Source organism: Lissotriton vulgaris, chromosome 7, assembly GCF_964263255.1.
Source record: "Lissotriton vulgaris chromosome 7, aLisVul1.2, whole genome shotgun sequence".
NCBI lineage: Eukaryota > Metazoa > Chordata > Amphibia > Caudata > Salamandridae > Lissotriton > Lissotriton vulgaris.
Genome location: NC_141695.1, coordinates 257,583,074 through 257,600,462, shown reverse-complemented (window position 1 = coordinate 257,600,462; position 17,389 = coordinate 257,583,074). Strand labels below are relative to the sequence as shown.

The 17,389-nt window shown below is 47.7% G+C and overlaps 1 protein-coding gene across 1 annotated transcript in view; it reads left to right on the top strand.

Annotated features, from left to right (window-relative positions):
- The window catches only part of SCN1B (sodium voltage-gated channel beta subunit 1), a 385,196-nt gene that overhangs the window by 270,831 nt on the left and 96,976 nt on the right, over positions 1 to 17,389 (top strand). Inside the window, exon 3 of the mRNA XM_086930043.1 lies at positions 14,695 to 14,932. Within this exon, the coding sequence (XP_086786169.1) occupies positions 14,695 to 14,932 (238 nt within the window). The remainder of the gene's footprint in view (positions 1 to 14,694; positions 14,933 to 17,389) is intronic.

Sequence of the window (17,389 nt, the reverse complement as noted above, 5' to 3'; positions counted from 1 at the left end):
GATTGCCTTATGGAACGGACTGAGGCACCCTGAGCCGCCTCGTTATGTAGCGCTAATGCTGCCAATTATATCCCCAAAAGTTGGCAGACTGGGATCAGTGGCCTCTCACTAACTGTGGAGAGGTGGGTCCTGCTGCGGTCCCCCGGGGGTGCCCTGGTGGAGCTATCACCGCAGGCAGTGGTGGCGTGTTGCGGTCAGCCCCCCGGTGGGGTCTCTTTGCCGACGATCTACTGGTGGGGGCATTCCCCGCAGCTATGTAAGCTATTTAACTCTCCCTGCGGCGCTTGTTGCCCAGAGTGGCGGAGAGCAGACAATGAGACCACGGAGGTACGCTGCCACAGTGAGACTTCTATCTGTCCGCCCTGGTGCTGGCTTGGGACGCGGGTGGGGAGTCAAGTCGGAGTGGTCCGGGGTGCCTACACAGCCAGTGGAGACAGAAGTTTTTCCGACGGATAATTATAGCAGCCTAAGCGGGGTGTCCATCTTCCTCAAGATACGGCCATGGGATGGCGGCTCAATCTGAGGGCGAGAAGCCGGCGTCCAGGGGGTCTCATGGAGACTGCTCCATCCAATCCAATAAAATGGACCGGTACACACTGCCTAAGGGCTTGCCTTCTGGTTCGAGGCGGATGACGGAGGGCATTAGGGAGTCCTTGGGGGCTGCCTTGGAGCCCAAGCTGCAAGACGTGATGGCCGCAATAGAAGGGGTCAGGGCCTCCCTGGGGCAGCAGATGCAGTCGTTGGATCATAAATTGGACATTGTGTCTATCGAAGTGAACCGGATACGGGCCGACCTCACCAAAACCAGTGAGAAGGTCAAATCCTTGGACATTAAAACAGTGAGCTTGACCGATGATGTGTCACAACTGCAGCAGGAGGTTCGTGCTCTCCAGGCCTCCGGGGATTGACGAACCGCAAGCTGGATGAGTATGAAGGACGGGCTCGGAGAAATAACCTGCGCATAATTGGCATCCTGGAAAAAGCTGAAGGGTTGGCCCCGGATCTCTTTATCGAAGACATAATCCTTAATCATCTGAAATCAAAGGGACTCGGTTATTATTTTACAATAGAGCGCGCTCACAGAAAACCGGGCGGCAAACCAAGGCCGGGAGCCCCACCGCGTCCGATGATTGCGCAAGTCCTCAACTTTAGGGACAGGGACGCTATCCTGCAGGCCTCCAGAAACGGGGGTCCCCTGAAATTTGAGAACTCTACCATAACCTTTTTCCCAAACTTTACCCAAATGGTGCAGAGGCAATGACAGAGCTTCCTTGGAGATAAACGGTGATTCCGAGATAGGGGCATGAAGTATGCAATGTTGTTTCCTGCCAAACTGCGAGTGGAGGCAGCGGGGAAGGTGTGGTTCTTCGACAACCCCGAGGTTGCTTCGGACTGGCTCAAGGGCCTTTCCCCTCTGGAGGAGGTCCAAGATGGTGGCGGCGACGATGGACATGAAACGCCAGAACGGGGATGATAAGTATAGTTGATATGCGGGCGACGCGAGCCGAGAAGACAGCGCTAATTCGCAAGACTTTCTGGGGAGCGATCACCCTTTTGTATTGTCAATTGTATTTGGCGCTAACTGTGATTTCTTGGGTGGGGCGGGGGTGCAGGGCTCTGGCGTCCTCCTCGTATCTACATTTAGATAAGTATTAGTTAGAGTATGGGGCGACGGGCACACTGCGAGTTTAGGGTTGTCGAATGCCGAGAGCAGGGGTGCAGGGTGGGGGGTGGTGGGAAGGTACTGTTGTTGATTTGTTTGGGTTATTTTTTCTTTTCTTTTCTTTGTTTTTAAGACGGGTGATGATATTGCAGCGGATTGTTTGACACACGGGTTCAATGGCACAGAGTAGTCGAGGGTCCGGGATGAAGGTGCTAAGTTGGAACGTGAAAGGATTGGGCGACAAAATCAAGAGAGGGATGGTTAGCCAGCTTCTTAGGAGACGCTCCCCTGACGTGGCCCTGTTGCAGGAGATGCATCTGGTTGGTAATAAATGTATGGCTCTCCACAAAGGGGGATATAAAATGGTGGCGCATGCTGGGTTCACAACCGGCTCTAGAGGGGTCGGCATTTTGATCAAAAACTCCTTTCCCCTGTCGATTCAGGCCGCGTGGTTTGATCAGAGGGGCAGGTATGCGGGAGTGTCCGGACTGCTGGAGGGTAGAGCCGTCACATTTTTATCCATATATGTTCCTCCGGGCCTTCAGGCGGATACCTTCCGCGATTTGAGTTCAGTCTTTCTTACGCTGCCCCTTGGCGGCCTGGTCCTGGGAGGTGACTTTAACTCAGTATAGGATGGGGAGAGGGACCGTTACCCACCGCGAACGCTTAGACAATCGCAGAGATGGCTTTCAGAATTCTTAGACACACTTGGCTTGGTTGATAGCTGGCGGACGCGTAACCCGACGCAGACCCACTTCACGCACATCTCAGCTGCTCATGGCAGCCTGTCTAGGTTAGACTATTTTTTATTGCCCGCAGCGATGGCGCCATGATCCAGGAGGTGAAACACCTCGGTAGAGGCATCTCAGATCACTCCCCACTGTGGATACAACTCTTCTCGGTCGGCAAGAGGCAGGCAGGATAACCCTTATCAATGCCTGGCAGTTGAAGTACCCGGATATCAAGAAACAGGTTCTCCGGGTGTCAGACATATACTTCCTAGAGAATGTGGAATCGGTTGATTCGGCGCAGGCCCTCTGGGAGGCATACAAGACCATGGTAAGGGGAGAGGTCCTGTCCTTAGTGGCGGGGAAGAAGAAGAAAGGCCAGGCAGAGGTCGCCCAGAAAGAGAGTGAGGTCATGCTTTTGGAGGAGGGAGCCGCTAGGTCTAACGCGCCTGTGGAGACTCACCTCTTGAGACTCCGACAGGAGGAATATAAAAGCCTGGTGAGAGGAAAAGTGATTGCACACAATAATGCTGTGCAGAGCCGCATATATGAGCATGGTGATAAAGCCGGTAAGCTAATTGCATGGCTCGAGCACGGAGAACGGGCGTCCAGGCTAGTACCAACGTTAGAGGTAGTTGACTCGCTGGATATCACGAACTCGCAGGAGGTTGCGGATGAATTTGCAAGATATTATCAGAAGTTCTACACCGCTGACAGCACCTTCACAGAGAATGAGAATAGCGAGATGGTCAGAGACATCGTAATGCCGAGCTTGTCAGAGGACCACAGGAGTTACCTTGACTCCCCTTTCTCTGACGACGAGGTGGCAGGCTATTAGGCAACTGAAGTCTTGTAAGGCCACCGGCCCCAACGGGATACCCATCGAGTTATATGAGTTAAATGCTAATAGGCTTGCCCCACACGTCCGGGCCATGTTTCTGGAAAGTAGAGAAAAGGGTCAGCTGCCGTTTGACCAGCGCGTGGCCAACATTGTGGTCATTCATAAAGGGGGCAAACCTATGACACAATGTTCCTCTTATAGACCCATCTCGCTCCTCAATGCAGAGCCCAAAATACTGCCAAAACTCCTAGCTACTCGGCTAGTCAAGGAGATCACGACACTGGTTCATCCGGATCAATCCGACTTCATGCCCCGTCGTAATACGGCACTGAATCTGCGTAGGTTACATGGTGTCCTGGGGGCTCCTCGAGGATTCATGAACCCACAATATTGGTCTCCCTGGATGCCACGATGGCCTTTGATAGAGTGGAGTGGCCATACTTGTTCGCGGTGCTTAGAAAGCTAGGTATCCGGAGCGAATGCCCCAGGTGGGATGATCGATCGGGCCCTGTATGCTAGGTTCGGGAACTTTCCGCTGAGAGGCCCAACTGCGCACGCAGTATGGGTGTGGCACACGGCCAATGGATATTTGGGCTGGAAGGGCAGACTAACGTTGGCTACCCCACTGCTGAACAGGGAGAAACTAGGTAGTTTGTGGAGAACTTGGGATTTGCCAAATGGAACCTTATCGGCATCACTCAGATTAATGATGTATGGGCTAAGAATGCTGTGCTTTCATTTGAGTCCCTTAAGGAGTTGAATAGTCTCCACGACAACAAGCACTACCGTTACCAGCAAGTGAGGCATGCACTGACCACTCATGTCCCTAAGGATACGCTGCTGCCGGAGTCATCGCCCCTGGAGGACCGAGTATTGGATGGGCATATTCCAGAGAAAACAATTTCTTTAATATATAGGAAATTGGTAAACAATAGCGAGAGCCCGTTGGAGCGAATCAGAGCTCAGTTGGTTACGGATGGGTTAGAACTAAACGATGAGGATTGGGTGGAGGCGGTTTCCTCCCCGAAATTTGTTGCCATCCAGATGCGACTCCGTCTTATCCAGCTAAAGATCCTGCATAGGTCCTATATTACTGGGCCTCGTTTGGTACGAATGGGACGGGCAGAGACTGGAGAATGTAGGAGAGAATGTGGAGACATGGGCACCTTGATGCATACCATTTGGCACTGTGCGGTGATACAGATATTCTGTGCTAAGATCCATGACAACCTGGGGGGAGTTTTGGGCACCAAGATAAGACCAGAGGCTCGTAGATGTTTGTTGAATGTCTGGGAACCCACGGATCTGAACGTGTATCAGAAGCAATGGGTGACACTGGCATACATGGTGGCTAAACTTAACATTGCACAGCTCTGGGGAGCTTGTCAGTCACCCCGAGTTACAAAGTGGGCAGAAGACCTAGACTGGTGTATATTTGAAGAGAAATCGGTCTATGTTGCTAGGGGATGCCCGGGGAAGTGGGGGAAGATTTGGGGGGCGTGGAATAGCCATCGCGGGGGGGATCTGTGCCTCGCCCATGTCGGCAATAGAACAAGAAGCGCTGGACTCCCCTTGACCTGCGAGTTTAAAATGTTGCGTTTAATTCTGAACTTTGCCATGTTGGCCCGTGTTATGCAACTGTATGCGATCACCTGTGATTTTGATTTATTTTCTGTAATGTCTCCTTTTGTTTTTTCAATAAAAAGAGTTTAAAAATATATATATATTTCAAGCAAAGAGGGTATATATAGATGCATCATGCTAACATAATATGGTCCTATACTCCTTATGTATGGGAAATCTATTTTTTATCCCTCACCAGGCTATATCGAGCACCACTGGCCTCCAGCTGTAACACGCATCAGATGTACCAACCTTTAACAAGCATCACTGGTCTCAGGCTATATCAAGCACCACTGGCCTCCAGCTGTAACAAGCATCAGATGTACCAACCTCTAATAAGCATCACTGGCCCCCGGCTACATCAATCACCACTGGCCCCCAGCTGTAACAAGCATCAGATATATGAACCTGTAACAAGCATCACTGGCCTCCAGCTGTAACAAGCATCAGATGTAACAACCTCTAATAAGCATCACTGGCCCCCGGCTACATCAATCACCACTGGCCTCCAGCTGTAACAAGCATCAGATGTACCAACCTCTAATAAGCATCACTGGCCCCCGGCTACATCAATCACCACTGGCCGCCAGCTGTAACAAGCATCAGATATACGAACCTGTAACAAGCATCATTGGCCTCCAGCTGTAACAAGCATCAGATGTACCAACCTGTAACAAGCATCACTGGCCCCAGGATATATCAACCGTCTCTGTCCCCAAGCTGTAACAAGCATCAGTGGTTCTCAACTCTCACAAGTATCATTGGCCTCAAGCTGTAACACCTTGCATCAACTGCCCAGCATACAAAAGTCAGCGATGAGCAAAAGCAGCGACTCGCTTGTTGATGACACCGCGGTTGCAGAAAGTGGGTCAGGGTGAGCTTCAACACAAAAAGAAGAGTTGTTCAATCTGTGTGTATGCCTAGATGGTAGGGTGAGATCACCAGCCTGGGAGCCCAAGTTCAACCACCCAGCTATCTCAAAGGAAGCAGGCAGTGATTATAAAGACTGAGGCTTGTAGCTGCATGCTGTTTGTGTCGTGCCACACTCTGCACCCTCTCCCACTCAAACTAGCCAGTGAAATGAGTCTTTACCCTTTTTTTCATTTTGTCAGCCTTTTATAACCCATGCAACGAAGCAGTAGCTGTGTCCGCAAAAATTAAAAGCACCTTTAATCATGCAGCGTCAATGTGCCTAACTAATTCCTAGGGATAAGAAATACGTCCCAGCGGTGGGCACTGGCAAACACCAGCTCAAAATAACCTCTGTACGCTGCATGCTTTGTTCTGTCTTCGATGGCGTCTTTGCTGAATAAAAGTGTCGTCTGTTTCTGTAATTTACATCCTGGCTCTTAGCAATGTTCCTGGTCTCTACTAAGATGACTCTTCGCAGCCTCAAGGGGGGGTCAACGGTTCGTTACTAAAAACGTGGCTGTTTTCTGCATCTCTACATCTACCACTATTTTAGTGTTATAGATCAGGCTGGACGTAGGTCATAGGAGGTAGTATTATGTCAGCGCCAAGACGCCCGAGGGCAATCAAACGCTTTAGAAAACTTTAAATCAAATCACAACAATGCAGGTTGTACAAAATAGTGTAATATATTTAGTGTCCTTACCAAATCTAGATTCTGGTGAGTTCTCCGTAACATAGACATTATAGCATGTTCCATCTTAAGTCATCAGTTTGGACTGTGTAGTGTTTATTACAAACTTGAGTGGTAGAGCTGGGATGAGATGTTCAGTGCCATAGTTTCATGCATGAAACTCAGTACCAACTGGGCCATATGCAGTGAGTGATAGGGGTAGGGGTAGTGCTGTCTACCCACCCCAATAATGTCACACCTATGTGTAGGTCCTGTCAATGTTTTTATTGCTTCTGACAAGCATGCTCAAACTCATCAGATAAAGGCGGGCGCCTCGACAATCAAGGGATCATGTTTGAGTCAAGACTACCCATCCTGCCTTGAAAGCAACCCACTATCTTGCAGCCTATAGGAAAGTGCTAAAGATGAGGAATGGCCAGTCCAGCCCCAAAATAAAGGAAAAAAAAAATATTGTGCGGCTTTTTCTCTGCTTCTTGTGACAATATGTGATTACTAGTCAGTATCCTATCGCTTACCATTGGTGAGTCGCAGTTCAGTAACTAGGGGGCATATTACCAACAACTAGCGATAATTATCGATTTGTTGGTTTAGCGGCGAAATTTTTATCGCCGAGCTGCGGCGATTTTTATCGCTTAGGAACCTTGCTATTATCAAGGTTTATCTCCTAAGCGATAAAAATCGTCCGAAAGGCATGAATATCGCTGAAAAGTCAGCGATATTCATGCATTACCTAGCTAATGCTCTTAGCCATGTTATCCACCTACCATTGGATAACATGGCTAAGAACTGCTCAGGGCAGGTGTTAGCTTCTGGAGATATTCGCGCTTAGCGCGGATATCTCCATAAGTTGGTAATAGGAGATATCGACGCCCACTTTGCATGTCATTAGTGATAAATATCACTGACATGCAAAGCGGGGCCCAAGATGGTCGCTATCTCCTATTAGCTGTCGCTAACTGGTGTTAGCAACAGCTAGGTAATAGGGAGATAATTTTATCTCCGCTTTCTTGGCTTTTAAAGCCAAAAAAGCGGAGATAAACCCCCTTGATAAAATGCCGCCTAGTTACGTCAGTTGTTCATTGAATTCATTTAGGTTCTGGATCTCGAGGAGTCAAGGCTAACTCTGGAGGTTGTCCAGGGTTTGCAACTCCGATACAGTATGACATAGTAATCAGATTCTATAAACTCAATGTCCAGTCAAGAGCTATATATTTTAAATAGGCTAGGCGCATGTTTAAGAAGAGGGTATCATTGAATAACAAGCATTAGCATAGCCATTAGGTCTCGCCTTTGGGACCTTATAAGTGTTTACTTATCCAACACAATATCCTTGGTGCAGGAACATCAACGGTTGCATGGCTAAGCACTTATAAGGTCCCAAAGGCGAGACCTATTGGCTATGTCAGTGCTTGTTAGAAATTGGTACCATAATGGGTAATTAAAAACAATTTGCTATTAGACTCCCAAAAGGCCATTCTGTTTGTGGCATGTATGACAGTGGTCAATTATAAAAAGATGCCCCTTTTCCTTAGACCTGTCTCTGATCTTACGTTTGCGTATTGCAAGATTCACAATAACAAAAAGATGATGAAAAAAATGCCAGCTTTAATAATAATGGTATTAACAGTTGCGTTTTGAAGACACACATATAGGAATATCCCCCTGCCAAGATGAAGAAAGTATTAAAGTATACACGCAACTCCGAACAAGTATTAAAATCATTAATATAAGTCATACTCTCAAAAGGTTAAGAAAATTAATAGAGTTAATTAAGAAATAGCCTGCATGCAACAAAAAACCAAAAAAACGAAACCCGATTAAGTACAAGAGGGTGTGTGTGGTGGCAAAAATGGGGGCGGGGAGCGACGACCGAGTTAAAGGGTTCAGCAAAAAGATCAGAGATAAAGAGGTTGGAAATAAATAGAAAGGGAAAAAGAAAGAAAAGTACAAAATTGGAAATAAAGAAGGAAATGTGAAGATAAGAGTGGGAGAGATATGAAGAGAAAGCAAAGAAGAAAAGGAAAGAAAAAAGTGAAAATAAAGAAATGGGGAAATGGAGGAGTAAGATCCTGAGAGGAGAGAGGGAGGGGTAATTGAAAGGAAAACTGGGACGCATGGTTGGATTGGAGGCAACTCTCGGATTGGCATGGAATGGGCCCTGGAAGGGGCGGGCGGAGTTCATATACGCAGGGATTCTAGATCAATTTTGTTTTTTCATTTACAGCTGTCACACGCTCTTCCAGAGCCGCCTGCCCCCCACGAGCATGGGGGTGAGTTAGGGGAGGAGACAGATAGAATTTCTGTCCGAGGGACGCCTAAAACTAGCTCCTCCCCTAATGGTTGGTAGCACAAAAGGTGACAAGTTGAGAGTTTATCTAAATATATTTTTCAAGAACGCAGAGGGCGTGTTTCTGGAAGCATGGTTTTTGCAGCTTCAAATACTCGCAGAGTGGGAGGAGTGGTTGTTTATGACTTGAAATCTCCAGTGTGAACCGCATAGCACACTGTCCCAAATCCCAAGGCTCTCAAGAACAAGCACTGAAACACAAGCGCAGCGCCGCTAAAGTTAATTGTGAGAGAGAGGGGGTTAGTTGTTAAAAGACAAATGAAAGTCCCGGGCACAGAATAGCGGCGGCCATATTGAGTGTGGCTGGGAATCATCGCGCTCTAGTTGCGCATAAAAGGGGCTTCGATCGACCTGACGCTCGATTGTGTGAGTGTCTGAGTCCCTCCTGAGGCGGAAGCCGGGAGGCTGTGTTGCTCTAATTTTACTTGTTCTTAACTTGTTCTTAACTTGAAAACTTGCAAAAATCAGCGATTTTATTACTAAACAGCAACTCTACCTAAATAGCTTGATTAAAGAAGCTTTATCTGCTGACTCCTTTCCCGCTCCCTCCCGCAGCCCTGGGCCATTCCCAGCCGAGTATTGACGCTGTGGAGTTGGTCCCGGGCACTGAATAGCGGCGGCCATATTGAGTGTGGCCGGGAATCATCGCGCTCTAGTTGGGGACGTCCATGCCTCCGCGCAGCGGACGCGTTCAGCGGACGCGCCTGACTCATGCCGGATTCGTGCCAGAGTCCTGCCCGTCTGCGCCTGTCCGCGGCCGGACAGGCCCAGGGGCCAGGGATGCTGTCACTCCTCTCACATACTCTCCCTCTGTCCTGAGGAATCTACAATCCACTCACTGTGTTTTACCTCCTGCTTGCCTAGATCGTGTCTCTTCACTTGGCATCGCGCGCGTATCATCCCCCCCACTCCCCACTGGCAAGCCCTCAGCTTGTCCTGGCACTAGCGATACGGGCATACGTGTACTATACTTAAACACACGATCATTCGTAAAACATCAGGCTGATCTCTTTATTCTACTCACCGACGAATGCCCCGATATCAAGACTTGGCTGACTGACGACTCTCTTCCTGATATCCTGGCAGCATTGCCCCCGACTACTACATGCTCAACATGAACCGACCGGCTGGTTTGCGCTGGTGGTGGGGTGGCAGCTGTCATAAGAAAAGAGTTCAAATTCATCTCTACGTCCTCCTTCATCCTTACTGACGTAGACAACCTTATTATCAGCCTGGAAACGGGGGAGGGAGCTCTCACCCTCATTGTTCTTTATCGCCCCCTCCCCTACTCTATGCCTCTGTTCCCCGTCACTTTCAGCGAACAGCTAGCCAATCTGATCACCTCATCTGCCCGAGTCGCCATCCTCGCCGACTTCAATTACTGGCACAATGACAGCAACGCTGGCCCCCACGCAGCCGAGCTGTTTGATGTCCTCTCTAACTTCAACATGACCCAGCTTGTCACCTCTCCTACCCACATTAGGGGCCATACATTAGATCATATCTGGACCCACAACCTCACGTTCTCCTGCCCTGTGATCACTCCTTGCGTCTGGTCGGATCATCATATGATCGACATTGTGATCACAGTCAAAGGTCGTGTTAAGGTTCCTCCCCTGGCAGGTGGTGTTGCTCGCAAATGAAGCGCCCTCGATTCTCAAGGTTTTCTCTCTTTTCTGGCTGAAACTCACCCCCCCTGCGCAGTGTCACAGCTGTTAATACTTTGGAGGATGATTTCTCTAGCTGGATTACAAAAGCCAGCAACCTTTTTGCTCCCCTCTCCAGATTCCCTCGCTCCCGTCACAGCAAATCACATAGGTGGTTCAACACCTCACTGAAATCCCAGCAGCTTGAACTGCGCCAGATGGAACGCAGGTGGAGACGTAACTACTCGCCCACCGACAGGGAGGCTTACGTCGCCGCTCGGAAAAAATATAAAAGTACAATCCATAGCAGCGAAATCCTCACACATCTCTGAAAGGATCCTCATTGCCCCCAACAAGTCCAAGGAGATTTTCAGAGTTATGAGTGAGCTTACGTCTGACGCTAGAACCCTCCCTTCCCAGGCCCCCACCCAAGAGTCCTGCAACGCCTTAAATAGTTTTTTCATTGAAAAAAATATTAGGATCAAGAATACCATCCCTCCCGCTTCTCCCGCTGCTCAATCAGTTCCCTCTCCTGGAAATCCGCTCTCTCTATCATGCTTCCCCATCCTTGATTCCTCCACTCTGGCCAAACTCGCTGGCCGAGTCAAATCCTGTTCACCTATCGATTGTTGCCTCCCCTCTGTTTTCCACGATATTTGCCTGTCTCTGCCGGACCGCATTCTGCCTCTGTTAAACACCTCCCTCGAGACGGGCACGGTGCCCAACTCCTTTAAGGAGGCTTTCTTAGTACCCCTGCTGAAAAAGCCCGGAGATGACACAGAGGACCTTGTCAACTACCGGCCTATCTCTCTGCTGCCCTACTTATCCAAACTCCTGGAGGCGCATGTCACCAGCTGCCTCTCTCAGTTTATCGACTGTTCCAACTACCTCGAACCTAATCAAGCCGGCTTCAGACCTGCCCACTCCACCGAGGCTGTGATCCTGGCAGTTATGGATTCTCTAAGGGGCAATGCCGACAAAGGGTCTCCTCAGGCGCTCGTCTTATTAGACTTGTCGGCGGCGTTCGACACGGTGGACCATAACATCCTTCTCCACCGTGTCGAACAGGCCGGCATTCGGGGCCTGGCCTTTGCCTGGATCAAATCTTTCTTAGCGGGCAGAACCCAGGCGGTACGTCTAGGCCCTTTCATGGCCACTAAGGAATTATCCACCTGCGGAGTGCCCCAGGGATCATCTTTGTCCCCCCTGCTCTTCAATCTTTATCTCCAACCGCTCATCCATTCTTTGAAGAGGTGGGACATTACCGTCTTAAACTATGCAGATGACTTGCAAATTATTTTTCCCCTCAACACTCCTAATGCAGCCCTCGACTGTCAAGCGGCTATGTTACACATCCAGCAATGGATGAACCTTAACCAGCTCAAGCTGAACCCGGGGAAAACAGAGCTAATCCTCCCGGGTAACAGCCCCATTCATTGGGGCCCACAGTTCTGGCCGGTGGAGCTTGGCTCCCCGCCTGTTCCGGCAAAGTCAGCAAAGAGTCTCGGGGTCATCATTGATACAGAGCTCTCCCTCAAGCCTCAGGTGGGTGCTGTTGTGTCATCTTGCATGTTTCAGCTAAGAAAAATCAGGAAAGGCTCCCATCTCCTCACTCCTGAGGCCCTGATACAAGTTCTGATTGCCCTGGTGCTCTCCCACCTGGATTTTTCTAACTCTCTGTACCATGGCCTACCCAAATATCTTCTCCAAGGGCTCCAAATTGTGCAGAACCAGGCGGCGAGACTGGCCTATAAAACCCCGAAATGGCAGTCTGCGAAACCACTACTCCGCAAACTCTATTGGCTGCCGGTTGAGCAGAGGGCTGCGTTTAAGATCGGCTGCCTGACATTCAAAGCTGTGTTTGGAACTTCTCCTGCCTTCCTTAAAACTTTAATCACTCCCTACTGTCCAGTACGCAACCTACGGTCCTCTCATCACCAACTCTTAGCTGCACCCCCAATCAAGCTCAAAAAATTGGGTGGCTGCAGATTTGCGCATTTGGCTCCCAAACTCTGGAACCCGCTGTCCCTTTCACTCAAATCTTCCAACTCCCTTCTGGAATTCAGAAAACTCTTGAAGACCAGTCTTTTCACACACTCTCCTCCACACCTCTCAGCACCCAATCAGCGCCAGGAAATGTATGGTGACAGAGCGCTATATAAAACCCCTTTAAGATAAGATAAGATAAGAAAGTTAGTTGTGAGCCCGCGAGTGGTGCGCGCGGGCTCGGGAGAGCACTGTGCTCTTTTTCAAAGCACATACTCGTGCTTGTGGCGTGCCGACGTGCACTCCCGCAAGGCGTATGCCGCCACAAGCACGAGTATATGCTTTGAAAAAGAGCTGCACAACGACTAAAGGTCTCGCGCTGCATAGGCGAGCCCTACAACTAAAAGGTGTGCTCAGCAATTCATAGTACACCTCCCCAAATAAAGTTCTTCTGATGGCACTGTATATATTCTGGGACTGCATGTGCCATGTGTTCCACTTCCATGTCTTCTAGCCAGTGCATTGCTCCAAGCAGAGTCTGACATGACCAGGCTGACCCTGCCATATCTGAGAAGGAGACCACAAGAAATCAGACACAGTACGCCAGCACTGGCAACATTTTACTGGTCATAAATGGGGCCAGTTCAAGTTCTGAACAAGTTTAATCCTGCACACCTTGAAGCATATATGAAGATGTCTCATATCAAGCACAAAATACGCCATGCAGACGAAGTGAAGACCTATTGACACGGTGACCAACACAACAATTTAATCATTTATAGCACAATTCCGGGACTGGAGCTCAAAACGTAATAACATTATGTACATTTATTGACCATATTTGAAGTCTTGAGTAAACTCACTGTCTTACTGGTGCGAGAGAATGACGTGTCAGCTGAATAGCAGCTAATAGCATCTACAGGAATCTATTTGACAGTGGCCATTTGACAAGCCTTAATTTTAGACTACATTGAACAAGCTTTGGAGCAAGCCTAATACATTGTCTTTCATGGGCAATTAGAAGCGACTATTTTAAAAAACAACTTTTTGGTATCATGTGGGATCTGTGGTACCCACCATTCAGTTTCTCTAACGTTTTTTTAGAGTAACCCATTCATGCAAAACCCAAGACCCTCTCTAAATGTGAATTTCTCAAAAACAGCTGAATGGAGTTACACAAAATCACATAAGCACATTTTCTTAGTACAGCTCTTACTTTGTGGCGAATTTTCTGTAATTCTATTCCACCATTTTTTTCCGTATCATAATGCAAGCTTTCCCACTGGAATGAAAGTGGAAAATCACAATTCTGGGAAACGTTTTTTCTGCGCCGCCCACTTGGCAGATCAGCGTGAAACTTTTCATTAAGGAACCAAAGTGGATGAACGTTTATTTTGGAAAGTTTTGTGCAGATTTGTCAAAAACTTCCACTCTGTAAGAGATATGTATATTCACTGAAAAAACAAAGGTTAGAGTCACGTTATAGTTAGGTGTTGAAATGAGACAAGAACCAAAGTTAAAAAAAACTCCAAACCACAGAAATATTCTAGTTATAGTTTAATCAATTAACCCTAACTTGCACCTACATCATGCACTGTTTATGACCTCACATAGGGACCGTGGGTGAGGGTGCTGTATTAATTAGTAATTTGAACGATAATGTTCTTTAAATCTAAGAATTCATGTCATCAATGATGTCATTTAATATGTATTGACTGATATGCATTTGCTGTTTTCCTTATTAAGTAATCCAGAAAACAGAATCAAAACGTGATGAATGTTTTGCACTGTTTTCATTTGACTTGGTCTGACCTCAGGAGGTGGCATTTCAGAACAGCAAAAGAAAGAGTTTCCATTTTCACATGTTAAAAATACCAACAACGTATTTTGGGGAGCTCACAGCGCATATGAATTTCATCTCCTTGAGGAAGATTTGTGTAGCATTTAGTGTGTTACAAACAATGAACACAGCTTAACGTGAGATCTCAAACACTTTTAAACAGCAAGTGGTGATATGAAAAAGTCAAGTTAGGAGCATGGAAGAAAATAAGTGAAGGGGCATTTAGAGATGGTGAATTGTTGGCATCTTCTACAACCAAAAGGGGTGTAAAGTTTAAAGGCTTACATTGTCAAAAGAGAATTTGTTGAGGAGCATGAGATAGGCTTGGATAGCCCACCCCCGGGATAAACATGACATGCTTGCAAAATAATCCTCTTTTCCTGCAAGTCCAATAACTTTCCTTTTTGTTCACCTCAGATATATCGCTACATTGATGAGACGGAAGAGGTCCTCGATGAACGCTTTGAAAACAGGCTAGTGTGGAATGGAAGCAAGAAGACAGATGACCTGCAGGACATGTCCATCTTTATCACTAACGTCACCTTCAACCACACCGGGGAATACATGTGCCGGGTGAACAGGACACTCCTCTTTGAGACCTATGACTACAACATCAATGTCACCAAATTTGTTCACCTAAATGTAGTGCCCATAGGTAAGTTGCAGAAGGACAGAGAAGGTAGAATTTTGGTTTCTTATGACAATGTGTAGAGATATTTCAGCTCGGATGGAGACTGGCTATTTGTTGAATAAAAAAATAATTAGATTTGGGATGATGTTAATGAAGTCTGTCATGGCAGGTGTTTCCATGAATTCCTCCTCCATACCTTCAACTGCTCAGGATCATAAACTTTATACAATTATCTCAGAATAGACAACCCAGTGCAGTAATCTACTAAGTGGACTATGATAATAAAAGATACTATGCAGACCTGCAGAGCTGTTCAAAGCTGCCAGCCTACTGAAAACCGTAAACAGTGAACCGGTCTCTCATACTTCTTCACCCATTACACTGGTAAGCTCTACATCCCCTTCAAACAATAACCATTTATCAGTGATCATGATGCACAGCTAGAAAACACTTCCTACAAAGGATCAAAACAAAGACAACACACTTCCAACCATACCCTACTAGATAGTGTAGCATGCCACCCATGTAGGCAAGTTCTTCACTGCCTCACATTGAGGTAGTAAGCGCTATGTGTATATGTATATATATATATATGTTAGTTCTGTGAATCAGGCCCATGGACCTGTACCACAGAAATACGACACAGAATGGGACTGCCTGAGGGTAGTGGCTGGGCCGCTGGGTCTGGCATCGACTGGGCCTTGGGCGGAGGCTGATGGTGTGATGGCTTCTTCTACCTTTGCTTGTCGTCTCTTGTCTTGTCTTCAATGGCTGGGGCTTTGGCTGGGCCTGGGGCTGGGCTAGGCGCGGGCGCCGCCACCACCGCGCCTATGGTAGCCTGGCTGGGCGTTAGCAGCAGTGACACCACGTCGAGTGTCACGAGTCCTCCTCCGCTCCCGCAAACAGTTTGTAGTACAATCGACGACGACGAGAGTCTGCCTGTCACCGCAGCGCAGGCAGGCAAAAGAGAGTGTACTCACGTCAGTGCCCGCATTATATGGGAACTGCGGGGGCTGACCAAACAATGCCCAGGGCTGTCATTGGTAGCTTTTTCGTGCGATACAAGAATGACGGCCCTGGGGGAGCTCCCATTTGCTAATTTATTGGCTTCCAGGCTTAGTAATAGGAAGAAAGCTAGTTGGTGACATCTGGGGAGTGTGGGCGGGCGTGCAGCTCGCATTTGCAAGTGTGTGCACCAAAAAATAAAAACAGAGAGAGACAGGGCAGGGTTATCATGTGCGCAAAGGCAGGCCCAGAATCGGATGTCCAATTAGTGACAACTTGTAACCACTCTCGTAGCACGTGCTCTGATCTGATTTGACACTAAGAGGGTGTGATGGCATCACACCACGGTATCCTCTTGTGGGTGCTCCCCAGGCCAGTAAATTGCGCACAAACACTACAATGTAGCCCAAAAACTAGCCCACTGCTAGGCATAGGTTTTTCCCTCATAACTGGGAAAAAGTCACCCAATTGTGCGGGAAATAGCACCATCTGCCAACCTTGTCTAGAAAGATGCGCGGTGACTTAAAAGTTTACTTGTACAAGGATGGGAGGTTACCTATAACTTAGGATGACAGTCATTGGTTAACCAATATATAGGAGGGTTTCAGAGCTGTGATTGGTCAAACGGGATGTCAGATTGATGGACGGCGCACAGTGCCTTTTCTAAAAAATAAACGTATGCGCAGCGTGAGTGCGAACAGTTGGGGTACACACCCAGACGGAGGGGCAGATATGGTGCCTGTGCACACAACATCCAGCGAAACACGCAGGCGGAAAGGCATGTGCGAAGTGTAGATGGTACACAGCTAGATAGGGTACACAGTTCGATAGAACACCGTCTCCTCTCACGGTCTCCCACGTTTTAATTGAGCCTCGAAACATTCTGCTACTGCTATTTTATTATTGTAGTGAGTCATACAGCAGTATGTTCTTATGTATGAACTGTTCTAAAAGTGAAGGTGCTATATATTCAGCCAGACAGTCTCCTTGTAGAACTGTAAGCATTCAGTTGGGTCCCAAGTAGTCGTGCACCAAAGTAGGCCTTAGGGCATGGACTGCTTCAAATACCTAGAGACTATGCATCCACTGTTCTATACACCGGCAAACTTGCCTTTTATACCTTCAATTCCCCTGTCTGTATTGTTACACTTTCACCCAACACTCTCACACTACTGTTTCAGTATTGTAATGAACCATACAACAGTATGTGCTTATCTATACATTGTTCTAAAAGTGAAGCTGCTATACATTCAGCCAGACACTCTCCTTGCAGAATTGTAATCATTCAGCCAGTACCCAAGTACTCATGGTGCAAAGTGGGCCTTTAGGGCATGGACTGCTTCAAACCCCTATAGACTATGCATGCACTGTTCTATGCACCTTCAAATTTGCCTTTTATATGTTCAATTCCCCAGTCTCTATCCTTCCACTTCCACCAAACACTCTATCACTCCTGGTATAGTTTTGTAGTGACTC